General features: G+C 38.4%; 1 protein-coding gene across 1 annotated transcript; it reads left to right on the top strand.

Moving 5' to 3' along the window:
- The first annotated feature begins 549 nt into the window (after positions 1-549).
- Positions 550-6,175, top strand: LOC143541620 (putative serine/threonine-protein phosphatase 2A regulatory subunit B'' subunit TON2). The gene is made up of 12 exons (XM_077034397.1): positions 550-688; positions 2,058-2,149; positions 2,224-2,286; positions 2,363-2,461; positions 2,612-2,770; positions 3,021-3,092; positions 3,203-3,335; positions 3,454-3,518; positions 3,604-3,679; positions 3,775-3,876; positions 5,591-5,783; positions 5,862-6,175. The coding sequence occupies exons 1-12, from the start codon at positions 550-552 to the stop codon at positions 6,112-6,114; spliced, it is 1,446 nt and encodes a 481-aa protein (XP_076890512.1). The 3' UTR covers positions 6,115-6,175.
- The last annotated feature ends 10,092 nt before the right edge of the window (positions 6,176-16,267 follow it).

The raw sequence follows: 16,267 nt of genomic DNA, 5'->3' as shown, positions 1-16,267 counted from the left end.
AAAAGCTAAATTATAAACTTGGAGCATTATTTATTCGTCAAAACTTGTTTATAACAATTATTTGTTGTAATTAATTAGTTTTTGACATCATTTTATGATAATCAATTTTTGTAATTAATTAATAGTTACTAATTACCCGATGTAATTGACTAGTTATAAATTGTCAACACGAGATAGATACCCGACCGTTTATCGGTAGGTTATACCCAACTAACGGGTATACCTAAAACCCGCGGGTTTTCCCGATATCGATCCAATGGGTAATTATCTGACGGGTTCGGGATACGCTTTACTAACCGGGTATCATTCCTAAACCCGTCGCAAACCTTAATCATTCATTGTCATCACTAGGCTTAATCTTTAACTATTTGTAAAATGTAAACATTCCCTAGGCTTAATCTTTAACTATTTATAAACATTCGTAAAAAAGGCCCAACACATGTCCCCCGTCCACTAGCAAAAATATTGATTTTCCTGGTGTTGAGAGTTTCGGTTGATATTATTTCCATCTATGAGATCATAATATATTCATGCAAACATTAATCTCAAATGTCTAGTAGTGTGGACGAGGAGGATGAAGGTTACGATGAACCAGTACCGGTGGTCATGTCTTCCATGTTATGGGTCCGTAACCTTCGCCGGTACATCAGATCCGGCATTGGTCATGGAAGATCTGAAGCCAGAATGGGTACGTAATTTGTAAAAATGTTTCTTATTAAGATACATACATTATGTACATGTACAACTTTTATGCCTTTTAATGTTGCTAATATACATATTGTTTATCTTGTTCATGCATTTATAATTAATTTTGGTTGTTAATCTTAACACCAATGGTTTGTTAGCGCGCTAAACCTATTTCTAACAGCAAGTTATCATATTTAACACATCATAACATTTAACATGTATTTTTAAAAACTACAGTAAAAAAAAAAAAGTGTTGTCACGTAAGCCAGTTTTGAAGCTGAAGAGACGTGGATCGACTCGCTGGTAGACGATCTACTTTCCTCGGGTGTGATTATACTATTTCACCGATGGTTTTCTTGGATCTGTGTTCTTCCACCTACAAAATGAACAGCACCGTCAACTTACCCCTCAGAAAGGGACAGAGGGGTCCTCTTTGGGGTAACCCTCCGGTGTGAGAATAAGTATTTGTGGGAGAAGATAATAATGTTATCAGAGTAAGGAAATCTGGAGAGTATTGCTTAATAGCTGAATACTCTGTAATTGGATGTGATTGTGTATGTTACTGACTGTAACTGTCTGTGAGTGAATGTAATTGAATATGATTGAATGTGAATGAATATCTCTCCTTGTGGTGTTGATGCTGTATTTATAGTGCTAGGGTTTCCACTGATTGGGCTCAGCCTTGTTGGCCTCCTCCAATTGCTCTGCGCCACGTGTCCTCTGGGACACCTGGTGCTTTCTCATTGGTTATAATCACGTGGTAGCACATGGGTTATGCTGAGTTGTCCACCTTTCATTTGGCAGCTGTCAACATCAGCATATTCTTATTCCTTAAAAAGATACCTTCTGGAAGGTTGTCTGACGTGCACAATCAAGGTTGCCCTAATCCTGATTTGGATAAGGGCGAGGTTGATTATGTGCATGTATGATATGCGCCTATCCTGAGGATGCGCGAGGTCTTCTCTTTATTCTCACGCGCAGATGTTTCATGCGCAGATGTGATATGCACAAGCATGTGATATGCGCCACGCGCGGATGCGCCACGCGCAGATGTGATGTGCGTGAGCATATGTGATGCGTGAGCATATGTGGTGCCTGGGCATATGATGCCTGAGCATGTGTGGTGCCTGGGCATATGATGCCTGAGCGTATGTGATATGCGCCATGCGCATAGGTTTTGGCTTTGTGCCTTCGTAATGTCTTGATTTCAAGCCTCTTGTCTATATCTTGTGGGTTGACCCGCCTTGCTCGGTGTTGAGGCGGGTACATACCTCTTCAGAAGCTTTCCATTAAAGTAGTTTTACCCGTTACCCGACCCACTCCACTTGTGATTAAAATTTCTCATTGCCTAACTTTTATTCTCTTTGAAGAGCATGAAACAAGAAGAATCCTGCTTAATATGTACAAAGAGAAGCATCGCAAGAATGCCGAAGCAGGAATAATACCAAGTTTCTATAAGAAGGTATTCATCATCATTTTTTTAGTTCTTGTTAAATCCATAGTTAAACAAAGTGGTGATTCTTATATGATGATCAGAAACCTGAGGATGGTTCCGTCAGCCATACGGTTCAGAGGCTGGCAAAGTATCGATTTCTTAAGGTGATGTTCGATAATATTAGTTTTCTTCATGTAACAAGATCAAAAGATAAAAGTATTTACTGTTTTTTTAATGCAGAAGCAATCAGATATTTTGTTAAATGCTGATGACCTGGATGCCCTGTGGCAATGCTTAAGAGAAAATTGTTTGGTTGATGAAACCACTGGTTCAGTAAAGGTATGTATACACATACCTTGCCAAACTGTCACATAATTAAACTATAGCTTTGTATATGGTTTTTAGTCTTTCAAATGTTTCTTGTTTATTCAATATCATTTACATCTATGGCACCGTAGCCTCGGTTTACGATTTGGGGAACAAATGTAGGTGAACTATGAAGACTTTTGCCAAATTGCATCTCTATGTACAGAACAAATTGGCCCAAAGTGTCGTCGTTTCTTCAGTCCTTCAAATTTTACGAAGTTTGAAAAGGATGAATCAGGAAGAATTGCGATTCTGTCATTTTATCTGTATGTAATGCGCACGGTGAGATTTTTAGTTCCTCGTTTTTGTACTTTGATGAAAATTGTTTTCTTAGAATTTGAATGGAACAATATTTACAAAAATATATTATTTTTTTAGAAGTTGTTATATATATATTATAATTCACAACATTGTATGCATTATGCATACACATCATACAATATTAATATCAATCTACATTTTATTTCAAGATATATAGATTTTCCATCCAGGTGAGTAAATCTATTTGGATCCAATCTGTTTTCTTGTACAGGTTTCTCTTACACAAGCGAGAATCGATATGAGTGAGCTTGAAGAGGATTCTGATGGGTTTTTACAGCCTTATGTATTATAGTTTATTCCTTCGTTATTGATTTACTTTAAAATGGTCTGGTTTTATTTTAATTTCTTGTAAAATTAATGAAAAAAAAAAGTTACATTTGAAATTGTTGATAGGAAATGGAGGCTTATATCAGAGGTCTTATTCCTAATTTGGCTCAGCTTCGCGACATGCCTGCAGAATTCGTACAAATGTATTGCCACATCGCTACTCACAAATTCTTCTTTTTTTGTGACCCGAATAGGCGAGGTTCGCTTTCTTTTTCTCTTTGTAACTATTACAGCGTACGATTTTGTAAGACTTGTATATTGATTGTCTAGAGACGCACGTTATGCTAGTAACAACATCATTTGTGTATTAATCACAGGTAAGGCTTGCATAAAGAAGATTTTGCTCAGTAATTGTCTTCAAGAACTAATGGAACTGCATCAAGTCAGATAGATGCACCTCTTTTTATTAAGCTTTTAATATGCATTATATTTGTTTATTGAAACATAACTACTTTATATAATAATAGGAGAGTGAAGGGGATGCTGCTGATGCTGATCAGACTGAGAACTGGTTCTCACTAGCATCTTCACAGCGTATATGCGGTGAGAGCTCGCGTCTAATATAGCTTGGTGCCTTGGTCTATTTTTTGTCAACAATTAAGTTGTCTCTTGCTTAATCTACTTTTAATCTTAAACAGATACATTTCTTGACCTTGATAAAGATGGAAACGGGACATTGAGTGAGGAGGAACTTCAAGAATACGCCGATGGAACACTAACGGATATTTTTATCCAGAGAGGTAATCATTGTACTTGAATCTTTTCAATGTATAATTATTTTTCGACAGAATTACAAATTTTGTCCTTTAAAAAAGTCAAATTACGGTTCGTGTCCTTTATTTAGTTTCCTTGCAGGCGATATCCTTTAAACATTATTTTCCTACACATTATGTCCTTTACGCTAACTGGGTTAGAAAAACTCAGTTAAATACCCTCACGTGAGAAACATGTGAGGGCATATTGGTCTTTTTCAAATATATTATTGTAAAAATAAATAATAATAATAATAATAATATATATAAAGTGATACTCTCTCTCTCTCTTCCCGTATTCTCTCTCTCTCTCTACTCCTCTCCCTCCCTGTCTTCACACCAACACCGCCACTTAGCCACTAAAAACCAACTCACTTTCTTCTTAAATCCGGCACCATCTCCAGTCATCTTCTCCGGCGAGGAAGACGACATGATTGTTATAAAGCCGCTGCAATCCTAATTAACCGCACCAATCGAAACCCTAATTAACAGCAACCATCCTAGTTCGCTAGATCTGGGACGTTTTTTCTCTTCGCTGGATCTGGGACAAATCAGTGGTGGTGGATGGGTTGGAGGTGGCCGGATCCGGTGGTGGTGGAGGTAGAGGCGAAAGATTCCGGTGGTGGTGTGGCCGGATCCGATTGGGGGTTTTGGGTATGGGTGGGTTAGGTGAATTGGAAACCGCAAAAAATATTGGTGGAGGTCGCTGCAGGGAATCAAATTGGCACACATTGGTATTTTGGTCGACAGAAAAAAAAAGAGTTTAGAGCTTTACGTGGCTGTTGAAGAGATTATGTGGTGGTGCCGTAGGCAGTGGTTGTTACTGGTTTTGGAAGAGGATGGGTCGGGTTCGGGTGATGTGGATCGTTTGCGTTTGTGAACGGAAAGTGTGGCGGTGGTTTGTGAGTCGGAGAGGAGGTGGTGGAGGAGGGTGGTGGTGGTGGTGGTGGTTGGAGATGGGTGGTTGATGGCGGCGGTGAGGATTTGGGAGTGATGATGATTGGTGGGTTGAATGGAATGGTAGGGAAACTGCAATGAGGTGGGTGGGGGTATGGTGACCAAAGTGGTTATGGTATGGTGATGGTGTGGTGGTGGCGTAGAGAGAAAGAAGAGAGAAAGGTGGGGGAAGATGTTATAAATTTGCAGGTATACATGAAAAGACCAATATGCCCTCACATGTTTCTCACGTGAGGGTATTTAACTGAGTTTTTCTAACCCAGTTAGCATAAAGGACATAATGTGTAGGAAAATAATGTTTAAAGGATACCGCCTGCAAGGAAACTAAAAAAAAGACACGAACCGTAATTTGGCTTTTTTTAAATGACAAAATTTTTAATTCTGTCTTATTTTTCCGGTAAACTTATCTAAACAAAGTAGAGAGAATGTGAAAATGAGGAATTGCGATACAAGATAGATAACCTATTTCTACAAGACTAAGGGGCTGTTTGGCAATCTTGTGATTAAGAGTCCTAACCTATTTCTGGATCATTTATTATGTTTCTGAAATTTACCTATTAAGAGGCTCCATGAACCATTAAAATGTGTCTTTTTAGTGAACCAACCACATACCTCTGACCGATGTAGATGTAGTCTCTTAATAGAATCATTAAGAGGCTACCAGACATCGCCTAACAATGTAGTCAACTAATAAATTCTAACTAATATTTATTCTTAACAATTCCAATTTATTATTGCCTTGTAGCTTTTGACGAGCATGTCCACCACGGCAAAACTGTTATCGGGCTTGCTTGGGAGATGGACTTCGAGAGTTTTCTTGATTTCGTTCTTGCCCTCGAAAACAAAGACACACCCGAGGGCTTAACATTTATATTCAAGTGTCTTGATCTACAAGGAAAGGGATGCCTAACAGCACCAGATATTCATATTCTCTTTAGGTCACCTTTCCGACAACTAAACATTTTAATTTCAATTTGCAACACTTAATTTCTAGCTCGTGTTCATTGATGAATCAGGGATGTGCGCGAAAAATGGGTTCAGATAGGAAACTATGAATTATGCACAGAAGATGTTAGGGATGAAATATGGGATATGGTGAAACCAGTTGATCCATTAAGAATCACACTTTCTAATATGATGTCGTGCAAACAAGGTGGGACAGTTGCTAGTATGCTTATAGATGTGCGCGGGTTTTGGGCTCATGACAACCGAGAAAACCTTCTTCAGGAGGATGGAGAATCACTTGATATTGATGTTGATCGTGTCTAGAAAATGTTGTGATTGTTTAATGGTTAATGTTATAAACGAGTCATTAGTTTGTTATTATTGTCACACAATATATGTTAATGGTAACGAACATCAAAGTATGTTCTAAGTTTAATTAATTCTAAACTATATTTTTGTTTCTTGTTAAAAGTAGACTGCTATCAGAGCAATGGAAATGGGTGAGGTGAAACAAGCTAGTGAAACCTTATCTCTCTGTTACGTCTGCGCCACATCAGCTTTCACATACCCATTTCACATCCACATTTTCACTGGAAATGGGTTGTGTGAAACAGGGGGGTGAAACCATTATTATATTAATTTTTTAATATTTTTATAAATTTAAATTTTTTGAAATAACACATTAAATTAAATAAAAGAGCTACATTAAATTAAAAAAACCTACATTACTTATTAAAAAAAAACTCCTAAACCCACTCGTTTTTCTCGGTTATCTCCTTTTGTTTTTTCTCGTACCACCTCCTTTTGAAGCCCGTTAACGTGTCAAGGTCAACAGCCATGATTTCCATCTCCTCCTTCTCGATCATCCGCCTCTCCCTCTCATCCTCCCTAAGGTTGAACAGTCGCATCTGTTCAACCATTAGTTTGCCGACTTCCTCGGCTCTGGAAGCAGACCCCGACGCAGACCCCAAAGCAATGGATTTTGCTTTCTTCCTTCCAATCGGGCGCTGAATGGGGTCCTCGTCGGCCAAGTCGTCTAGGTTTACATGAGTCCTAGACCTTCCGTCGGATGCGCCGGGACTGGCGTCAATGTCGGCGTCGGCCGAGGATCGTTTGTTTGACCCCGACGCCCTCTCGTCTAATCGTAGTCCCTGCCACTTCGGAGAGGCGGTCAAAACCTCCCATAACTCCACAGGGATATTTCCGGTGTGGCCATCGTCTTGGTAGCGAGCGGCCACTTTCTTATGAAGATCGACGTCGTTCGTGCCACTTTTTGTGTTTCTGGCACACTCCTCGTACACGCCGATGTACTTGTTCACCTTCTTATTGATGTGAGTCCATTTCCCCGTGATTTGATCCCTCCTTCGGTAGTCGGGACCCTTTCCCATAGCTTCAAAAAACTTTACCTCGACCCGATCCCACAAATCATCGATAGTTTGTTCGTTACCTATAAATAAGAAAGTAAATAACAAAAATAAACATTTTAAAAAATAATAAACATATAAACATTTTAAAACTATTTAAAATAAATACCAACGATCGGATGCTCGGAGACATCAACCCACGCCTGCGCCAAAGCAAGCTCTTCCTGCACCGACCACTTTTGAATCGATCGAGCCGCCTCGGTCATCGGCGTTTGCTTCTTGTGACTTTTCCGGCCTACGGATTTCTTGCGTTGGGCGGTTTCGGGTATTTCATTATCCGCCACATGTGGTTGGGTTTCCGGAACCGAATCCGGGTCCCCCAAATTGACCGGCGGGGTTTGAGTTTGGGTTGGGAAGTTTTGGAATAGAGGTGGTTGAGGAACACCTCGTTGTTGTGTGTTGACGTTTGGTGCGGGAATATGACCGAAATAGTTGGAGAGCCACAACGCGTATTGCTCCGGAGTTAGACGAGGCATGTTGGGATCCATGATATTTTTTTTATAAAAGTTGAGAAAGTTTATAAAAAGTAGAGAGAAAGGTGTGAGTTTGGTATGTTTTTTGTATAAAATAGTGAAGTATTTATAGGTAAAAAAAACTTTTTTTTAATTATATAGCCTCCAACGGCTATATAGCCGTTTGAAATCAAGTGGGCCCCCTTCAACAATGCCGTGAAAGATATGGCAAGGGGTGGATCGCGTCCCCTTCACGGAGGAAGGGGGTGGTGTTTCATGGGATAACGGCGCCAAATGGAGTCTCACGGTGCACCCATGAGACCCATTTCCATTGCTCTCAGCCTATCACTCAAAATTTTATCATAAAAGTACATATTATTAATAAGTTTATGTTATAAATAATTAGATTATTTAGTTTTTCACTCTCATTATTTGTTTTCCTTAATCATATTTTCATTTTTTTTCTAATGTTTCACGTGAGAAAATTCAAAATAAAACGTTTTCACAATTTAAGTGATTGGTGTCTGTGTGTCATCCTGATTGGTTGAATCGTTGAACAGAATAAGGTTGATATGTTTATTATGTCAAAGACGATATCAACCTAGATAATGGATATTAGTGATCGATTTTAGAGAGCGAAACGCTGTTGAGCATGAAATATCTAAAATAGACCTCAATGAGTCTATTAGCGGTCGATTTTAGAGAGCGAAAGAAATACAGAGGGACGGAGTTGTTAACCCCAACCATCGATAACGGTTGCATTTTTTGTTTAATTGCAAGTTTAACAACTAACTCCTTGGAGTTAGTTGTTGGCTAATCCTCTATTATTAACAGAGCTTGACTTATTGGTCATCACAACTAAGTTATCTTGCAAATGAAATGTAACAATACTTTGTTCTTCTTAACGATTCTTGACCTTAAGAATCAAGTTATGTTGGTGCATTTCAGTGACAATGGTTTAATACATGATCGTTATGTAATCGAGTCTATAATAGTTGTTGGAATACCGTATGCCCGAGACACATAATTAGGTTAATGTAGCTAGCCGTGTTTGATCCAAGTCGGGTCATACCCAATAACGAGTTAGACACACACCAATTATGTATTTGTTAAGATAAGATCTATAAGACAAATACAGAACACGACACATTCAGAAAATCGGGTTTCTGAATATTTACTTGAAAGTGTTAAATAAATTAATTGGTTAATTTATTTATTCAAATAATTATTATTGGAATGATTATTTAACTATGTATTCTTTTATAAAATGGTTTATAAAAGATGGGGTGTTTATATATTTTATAAAAGTATAAAATAAATAAAATAAAAATAAAAAATAAAAAAAAATAAATAAATAAATAAATAAATACATATTGGGGCCGGTTTTAGGGTGGGCCCCACACCCCATTGTCTTGGTCAAATCATGTCATGTATTTGGTATAAGATACATGATCAAATACCTAACACCATGGGTTTTTTTTATGCATGATCAAGATACATTATTAAAAGGACTTTCAAGTAACCAAAAACACAACTCTTCCTTTCTTTCTTTTTCTTGTTTACGGCAAAAGCAAAAGGAAGGGCTCGGGTCTCGGGTTTTTCGTGTTCAAGCTTCCTAGCATAGCTCGGTGTGTGTTGGAGGCTCGGGGTATATTCCGTTTGAGGGTTTTCCTTTGAAAGTCTAGCATTCACATCATCATCTTCTTCAACCATCTACTAAACTCTTAAAGGGTTAAGAATGTAAGTGTTTACAAGCTTGATAGTTTAGCTTTTCCGTATCATTTGATCCTTGCTTCGGGTTTCTAGTAAATAGATTATTGGTAATCTTATAACATGAATAAACTAGGTTATTCATGAACATATACATATATAAACACATGGATACATATGTTTAGTTTGTAAATATCACGCTTCCGCCTTAATTGTGACTAGTTAAATGGTTAACTAAGCTTGTTAATTTCATAGAAACCCAACAAAATGGCATCAAGAGCCGGGATACGGGAAACTAAGCTTCGGGTTCTCGGTTTTATATTTTTCCCCTTGAAAGATTTTATACAAAAAATTAACATGCATGATTTTTTTTGTATTTAATCTTGTTATTGTTTTTGGCTTTGTTCAAAAAAAAAAAAAAAAAAAAAAAAAAAAAACCGAGTTAATGGGCCGAAGCCCAATTCGGGTGAATTTGGGCCGAAGCCCACTTGAATATGGTTATTGGGCTAACCGGAAATAAAAGGGAAAAGGCTATATGGGCCGAAGCCCATTTTTGGTTAAATGGGCCGAGCCCATGAGTTTTTAATTGGGCCGAAGCCCATGTGTTTTGCACATGTGGGCCGAAGCCCATAATCTAGTTATTGGGTCAAGCCCAAATGGGTTGGGCTAGGCCCGATAAAGTCAAGGGGTTTTGGAACGGGTTCCTAAAACATAACGGGTTATGTTTGTTAAAACTAGACCGAGCCGTAGACCAAAGTGGATGTTTGTTTGTGGTTGATGTTGTGATTGTTGTTAATTATTCAAAGTTTCGGTTTGTAATAATTAATTAGGGGCTATTTTGTAATTATTTATTCATATGGGTATGTAATAAATAGGTTATTTGTAATATCTTTATTTTATAGAAAAAAATGTATTAGGACATTTGATTTTGTAAAATTAAAGAAGATTGCAAAATTGGAAATTTGGGCCTAATTGGGCCGGGTATGGTGATAATGGGTCTCACAAGCCCATTAAAGGGATTCAAGCCCAAAAGGACCTAAGCCCACCAATTAAGCCCAAATGGAAGCTTATGGAAGCTAAGGCCCAAGTTCAAGCCCAATGGATCACAACGGGGTTGAAGAAGATGCTCGAAGCATTTGGATGCGGGATCGAGTGGGAGCTACAACATCCATGTGTCATGTGTCCCTTAGGATCGGACCTAAGACACACACTTGTTTCGGCTAACAAGTGTGGTCTAACTTAGTGGCTCGTGTCTAGTATAATTGTGTATGCTTGTTAATTAATTGATTGTTTGATTGTGTGGTTGTTAGATATTAGGATATCAACTTCGTCACATAGAATTAATTAACAAAGCATAAAACGGGTTCTAATAATTATCGGTAATTACGTGACACATAGTTTAATAAAATGGATTTATTAACTAGCCGTCTCACGCCCATAATAAAATGGCTTTATTATAAATTAGAATTTTGAAAATGGTTTCAAAATATCATGTTACTAAATGCATGTTAGAACATGATTTAAAGTTTTACAACTAGAATTATTAAAACTAAAAATCCCTTTTAAAATTAAGGATAATAAGTTAAACACCATCCTTTTGTATAACGCTTAACATATTAGTAAGCTCTTAGTGGGAAAAAGGTCACCTAACCGCGTAAGAGTAAATTAATATGTTAAGGTAATATTGGCATATAAATGGGAAAAAGATCACCTAACCGTTTGTATGTTAATATTACAAGTTGATACAAGTAGGACGACTTAAATTAGAACCATGTGAAGAGGGTCACCCAAGCATGGGGTCTAATAGGTGTTGATGGGATAAACATGCCGACACGAAATATGATTTCGAACCGGTCCCATAAACTCTAGAAGTTGCAAAAGGGTTTGCAATTGTTATGAATAACTACCTTGATAAATCGACAATGGGAAAAAGGTCACCTAACCGGAGTCGGGTTTATCGTTGGATTCTAGATTTTAATTATTAATTATATTTGGTATATATATAAAAGGGTATTAATAATTAAAAAGGTAAAACACTAAAATGAACTTAATTAAAATTCTGCAGATGGCCGCACACGTCGACGACAACATAATCCCTAACGTCCAAAACGTATCTCTCCGATCTATTCTCGCTAAAGACCGTCTTAACCACAATAACTTTTCGGATTGGTTCCGAAATTTAAGGATTGTTCTAAAACAAGAAAAATTATATCATGTTTTGGAAACACCTATCCCCGAAGAACCGGAAGAGGGAAGTGAGGTCGAATATATGAATTGGGTCAAACTCACGGAAGATTCCATTCAAGTGTCATGCCTCATGTTGGCGACTATGGTTCCCGAAATCCAAAAGGATTTCGAAAACCATAATGCGTACGACATGATTACTCAACTTAAGGAAATGTTCCTTAAGCAATCAAGAGTTGAAAGGTTCGAAACGGTTCGAGCCTTGCATGCATGTAGAATGGATGATAATCAACCAGTTTCAACTTATGTACTTAAGATGAAAAGTTACATTGATCGCCTCGCCAAGCTCAATTGTCCCATCTCAAAAGAGTTAGCAACGGATTTGATCCTTAACTCTTTGTCGAAAAGGTTCGACACTTTCGTGTTAAATTATAACATGAACGGGTGGGACAAAACCATTGGAGAACTTCACTCAATGCTTAAAACAGCCGAGGCGAGCATGGGCAAAAGGGTTTTACCCATGTTTGCGATCAATGAAGGTAGATCCAAGAATCGGTCTCAACCCAATCCTAAGGCTAAGGTAGCAAAAAGAAAGGGTCCCCCTGTGCATCTTAAGGGTAAGGGCAAATCACCGGTTATGGCAAAGAAACAAAAGGTTATGGAACCGAAGGGTCATAAGGATGATCCTTGTTTTGGTTGTGGGGAGACCGGACACTGGAAACGCAATTGTCCGGTCTACCTAAAAGAGCTAAAAGACAAGAGGAATGTGGCGCATACCTCGGGTAATGTCTTTATGATTAATGTTGAGCTAAATCTTATTTCTTCTAACACATGGGTATTGGATACCGGATGTGGAACTCATATTTGCAATTGGTTGCAGGGGTTCAAAAGGAATGAAGACTTAAAGAAGGGCGAAGTGAATCTTTTCATGGGCAACGGTGCAAGGGTGCACGTGGTCGCTAGAGGAGACTTCACTTTATCGCTTCCAAGTGGTTTGGAAGTTGTTTTGAAAAATGTTTTGTATGCTCCTAGTTTGACTAGGAACATTATTTCTGTGCACCTTCTTAGACAATGTAACTTTGACTTTAAATTTGTAAGATCAGAAATGCATGTCTCATCTAATGGTATCTTTTATTTTAAAGCTGTACCAAACAACGGTATTTATGAATTGGTTCATGATAATACCTCAAATAGCTCATTATATCAAACTTCTACTAAAAGACTCAAAAAGGATTTGAGTGATTCCTACATTTGGCATTGTCGCCTTGGACACATAAACAAGAATCGTATAAATACTCTCCAAAAGAAAGGTCTTTTGAAAACAAACGAGTTAGGTTCGTTTGATGAGTGTGAATCTTGTATTCAAGGCAAGATGACCAAAGAGCCTTTCAAAGGTACAAATGAAAGGGCTAAGGATTTGTTAGGTATCATACATACGGATGTATGCGGACCTTTCAAGCCAGCTAGTAGGAATAGTGAAAGGTACTTCATTACCTTTACCGACGATTTTAGTCGATATGGGTATGTGTATCTAATGAAACACAAACATGAAGCCTTTGAAATATTCAAGGAATTTCAAAATGAAGTACAAAATCAGCTCGACCGAACAATCAAGGTACTCCGCTCCGATAGAGGAGGCGAGTACCTAAGTGATGCTTTTCAAAGTCATCTTAGAGATTGTGGAATTATTTCACAGCTCACTCCTCCTGGAACTCCTCAACATAACGGAGTATCCGAGAGGAGGAATCGAACACTGTTGGACATGGTTCGATCAATGATGGCACGAAGCTCACTACCGCCGTCATTTTGGGGATATGCGCTACTTACAGCGGCTCGTATTTTGAATATGGCCCCGACCAAAAAGGTGGATCGAATACCCTATAAAGTGTGGCATGGAAAGGTTCCATCTTTTTCATATTTAAGGGTATGGGGATGCATAGTTTATGTTAAACGTGACACCCCAAATAAACTTGAGGCTCGATCCATCAGGTGTATCTTCATAGGATACCCAAAGGATGATATAGGATATATATTCTATGATCCTAGTGAACAAAAAGTGTTTGTTTCACGCAAAGGATACTTCTTAGAAACTAGGTTCCTTATGGAAGGACCTAGTGAAAAGAAAGTGGAACTTGAAGAGGTTCAAGAATCACTTGATGATACACAGTTGGTCGATACTAGCTTTCAACACGAGGATGTTGAAGATGATCAAATGGTTGATCATACACACGTTGCTCGCAGATCTAATAGGATTAGTCGACCTCCCAAGAAATATGGATTTCTTGTGGATGATTGCTACTTGGTCGATTCGGATGAACCGATCTCCTACAAAGATGCTATGTCACAACCTGATTGTGACAAGTGGCTTGAAGCCATGAGCGCCGAGATGCAATCCATGCACGATAATCAAGTTTGGGAATTGGTTGATCGTCCACTTAACTCCAAACTGGTTGGATGTAAGTGGGTCTTCAAAAGGAAGACCGATATGCATGGAAATTTAGATACTTACAAAGCACGACTTGTAGCAAAAGGTTTCACGCAAACTCAAGGGATTGATTATGATGAAACCTTCTCGCCGGTCGCGATGCTTAAGTCGATTAGGATATTATTTGCCATTGCAGCTCATTTTGATTATGAGATATGGCAAATGGATGTCAAGACCGCTTTTCTAAATGGATATCTTGAGGAAGATGTCCATATGGTTCAGCCTGAAGGTTTTGTCGATCCATCTAATCCTGATAAAGTTTGTAAGTTAAAGAAATCAATCTACGGGTTGAAACAAGCATCACGGATGTGGAATCATCGTTTTAATGAAGAAATCAAAGCGTTTGGTTTCGTCCAAAACGGTGATGAGGCGTGTGTGTATAAATGGGCTAGTGGGAGTATAATCATTTTCCTTATTTTGTATGTCGATGATATACTTTTATTTGGAAATGATATACCAAGTATGGAAAACGTTAAAGCGTGGTTAAGTAGTCGTTTCTCAATTAAGGATCTTGGAGAAGCGACATATATCTTGGGAATAAAGGTCTATAGGGATAGACAAAGGAAATTGATCGGACTCAATCAAAGTGCGTACATTGATAAAATCCTGAAAAGGTTCAGGATGGAAAACTCTAAGAAAGGTTTGGTACCTATTCCTAGAGGAACCGTGTTGAGCTCATCCCAAAGTCCTAGCTCTAAGGAAGAGCAGGATAGGATGAAGCATGTTCCTTATGCTTCGGCAATAGGATCTATTATGTATGCAATGATGTGCACCAGACCGGACGTCTCGTATGCTTTAAGCATAACGAGTAGATACCAGCACAACCCAGGTGACAGTCATTGGATGGCTGTCAAGAATATATTAAAATACCTTAGAAGGACTAAGGATATGTTTTTAATATATGGGTCTGGTGAGGAGGAACTCGTCGTAAAGGGTTACGTGGATGCGAGTTTTCAAACTGACCGAGATGATTCTCGGTCACAGTCGGGATATGTCTTCATTTTGAATGGAGGCGCTGTCTCTTGGAAGAGTTCGAAGCAGGATGTTGTCGCGTTATCCACTACAGAATCTGAGTACATCGCCGCTTCAATGGCAGCCCAAGAGGCTGCATGGATGAAAAAGTTCATCATGGATCTAGGGATTATCTCTACCATTCAGGAGCCCCTAGAAATATTCTGTGACAATGAAGGTGCTATTGCACAGATCAAGGAGCCTCGTGCTCATCAGAAAACGAGGCACATTGAGCGCAGATTCAACTACATAAGGGATGAAGTTGAAAAGAGAAAGATATGTATTCATAAAGTTCATACCGATCAAAATATTGCGGACCCACTCACGAAGCTCCTCGATAGGCCAAAGCATGAGGGTCATGTTTGTGCATTAGGACTTCGGTATTCTAGTGAGTGGATTTAATCTGTATTTAGTGTTTGTATAAGAACGAATGTAATGGGTATCTCATGAAAATTAATTATGTTTTAATTATTCAATGAGTTATGTTCTATATTTGCATGTTTAATCCATGAATAACTTATGTTGTTCTAAACGTCCGTAGTCGATCATACTTGTGGGAACAAGTATGAAGTTAAGACTATTATGAACCCGGATTGGTTGATATTCATGTGATGAATATAGGGCATAGGTTTGCCACCAAGGTTCATAGATATTTGTGGGATACAAATATTGGACATGATCCGCTCTCAAGGATCACTGCATGGAGTTAGTGCAATTGATCATAAGTAATCCTTGAGTAAAGGCGAGTATCATTGTGTCCTTTGACCTGAGATGCATATCGGATCTGGTTTTTCATCAAGTCTGATATCTTGACTCTATTCTTTGTTATTTTGGTAACACGATGACGTGTAAGAAAGAGCTCAGATATTATATGAGATGTCAACGAGGATGTATGCAGTCAAGATGGGATTTGTTCCTCTTATGTGTTGAGAGTTTAGATGTCTAAGGCCTGTTAAGTTAAATCAATGAGAGAATGATCAATCTGTGTCTCTTTGATTTGACAGGACATCTAGTAACAAAGGGATGTAATGATAAGACTTACCTATATCATATCAAGTATGGACTTGAAGGGGATGATGTTATTGAATGGCACTTAGTCAAACACACTAGGGGTGGTGACCTGTTGTTAGGCGGTATTCACCATTAGCATTAACTTCTTATGAGTCACGTGCAAGTGGGAGATTGTTGGAATACCGTATGCCCGAGACACA

The sequence above is a fragment of the Bidens hawaiensis genome, unplaced genomic scaffold (genome assembly GCF_021521415.1).
Source record: "Bidens hawaiensis isolate Kalapana, Puna unplaced genomic scaffold, B.hawaiensis_p1.1 tig00000820_1, whole genome shotgun sequence".
Lineage (NCBI taxonomy): Eukaryota > Viridiplantae > Streptophyta > Magnoliopsida > Asterales > Asteraceae > Bidens > Bidens hawaiensis.
Note: the sequence above shows the minus strand (reverse complement) of the source record. Positions and strands in the feature narration are given on the sequence as shown.

Coding starts and splice junctions, on each gene's coding strand:
- LOC143541620 (XM_077034397.1), top strand. CDS start 550: ATGTCTAGTAGTGTGGACGAGGAGGATGAAGGTTACGATGAACCAGTA. Junction 689..2,057: donor AAGATCTGAAGCCAGAATGG/GTACGTAATTTG, acceptor TTCTCTTTGAAG/AGCATGAAACAAGAAGAATC. Junction 3,336..3,453: donor TTGTGACCCGAATAGGCGAG/GTTCGCTTTCTT, acceptor TATTAATCACAG/GTAAGGCTTGCATAAAGAAG.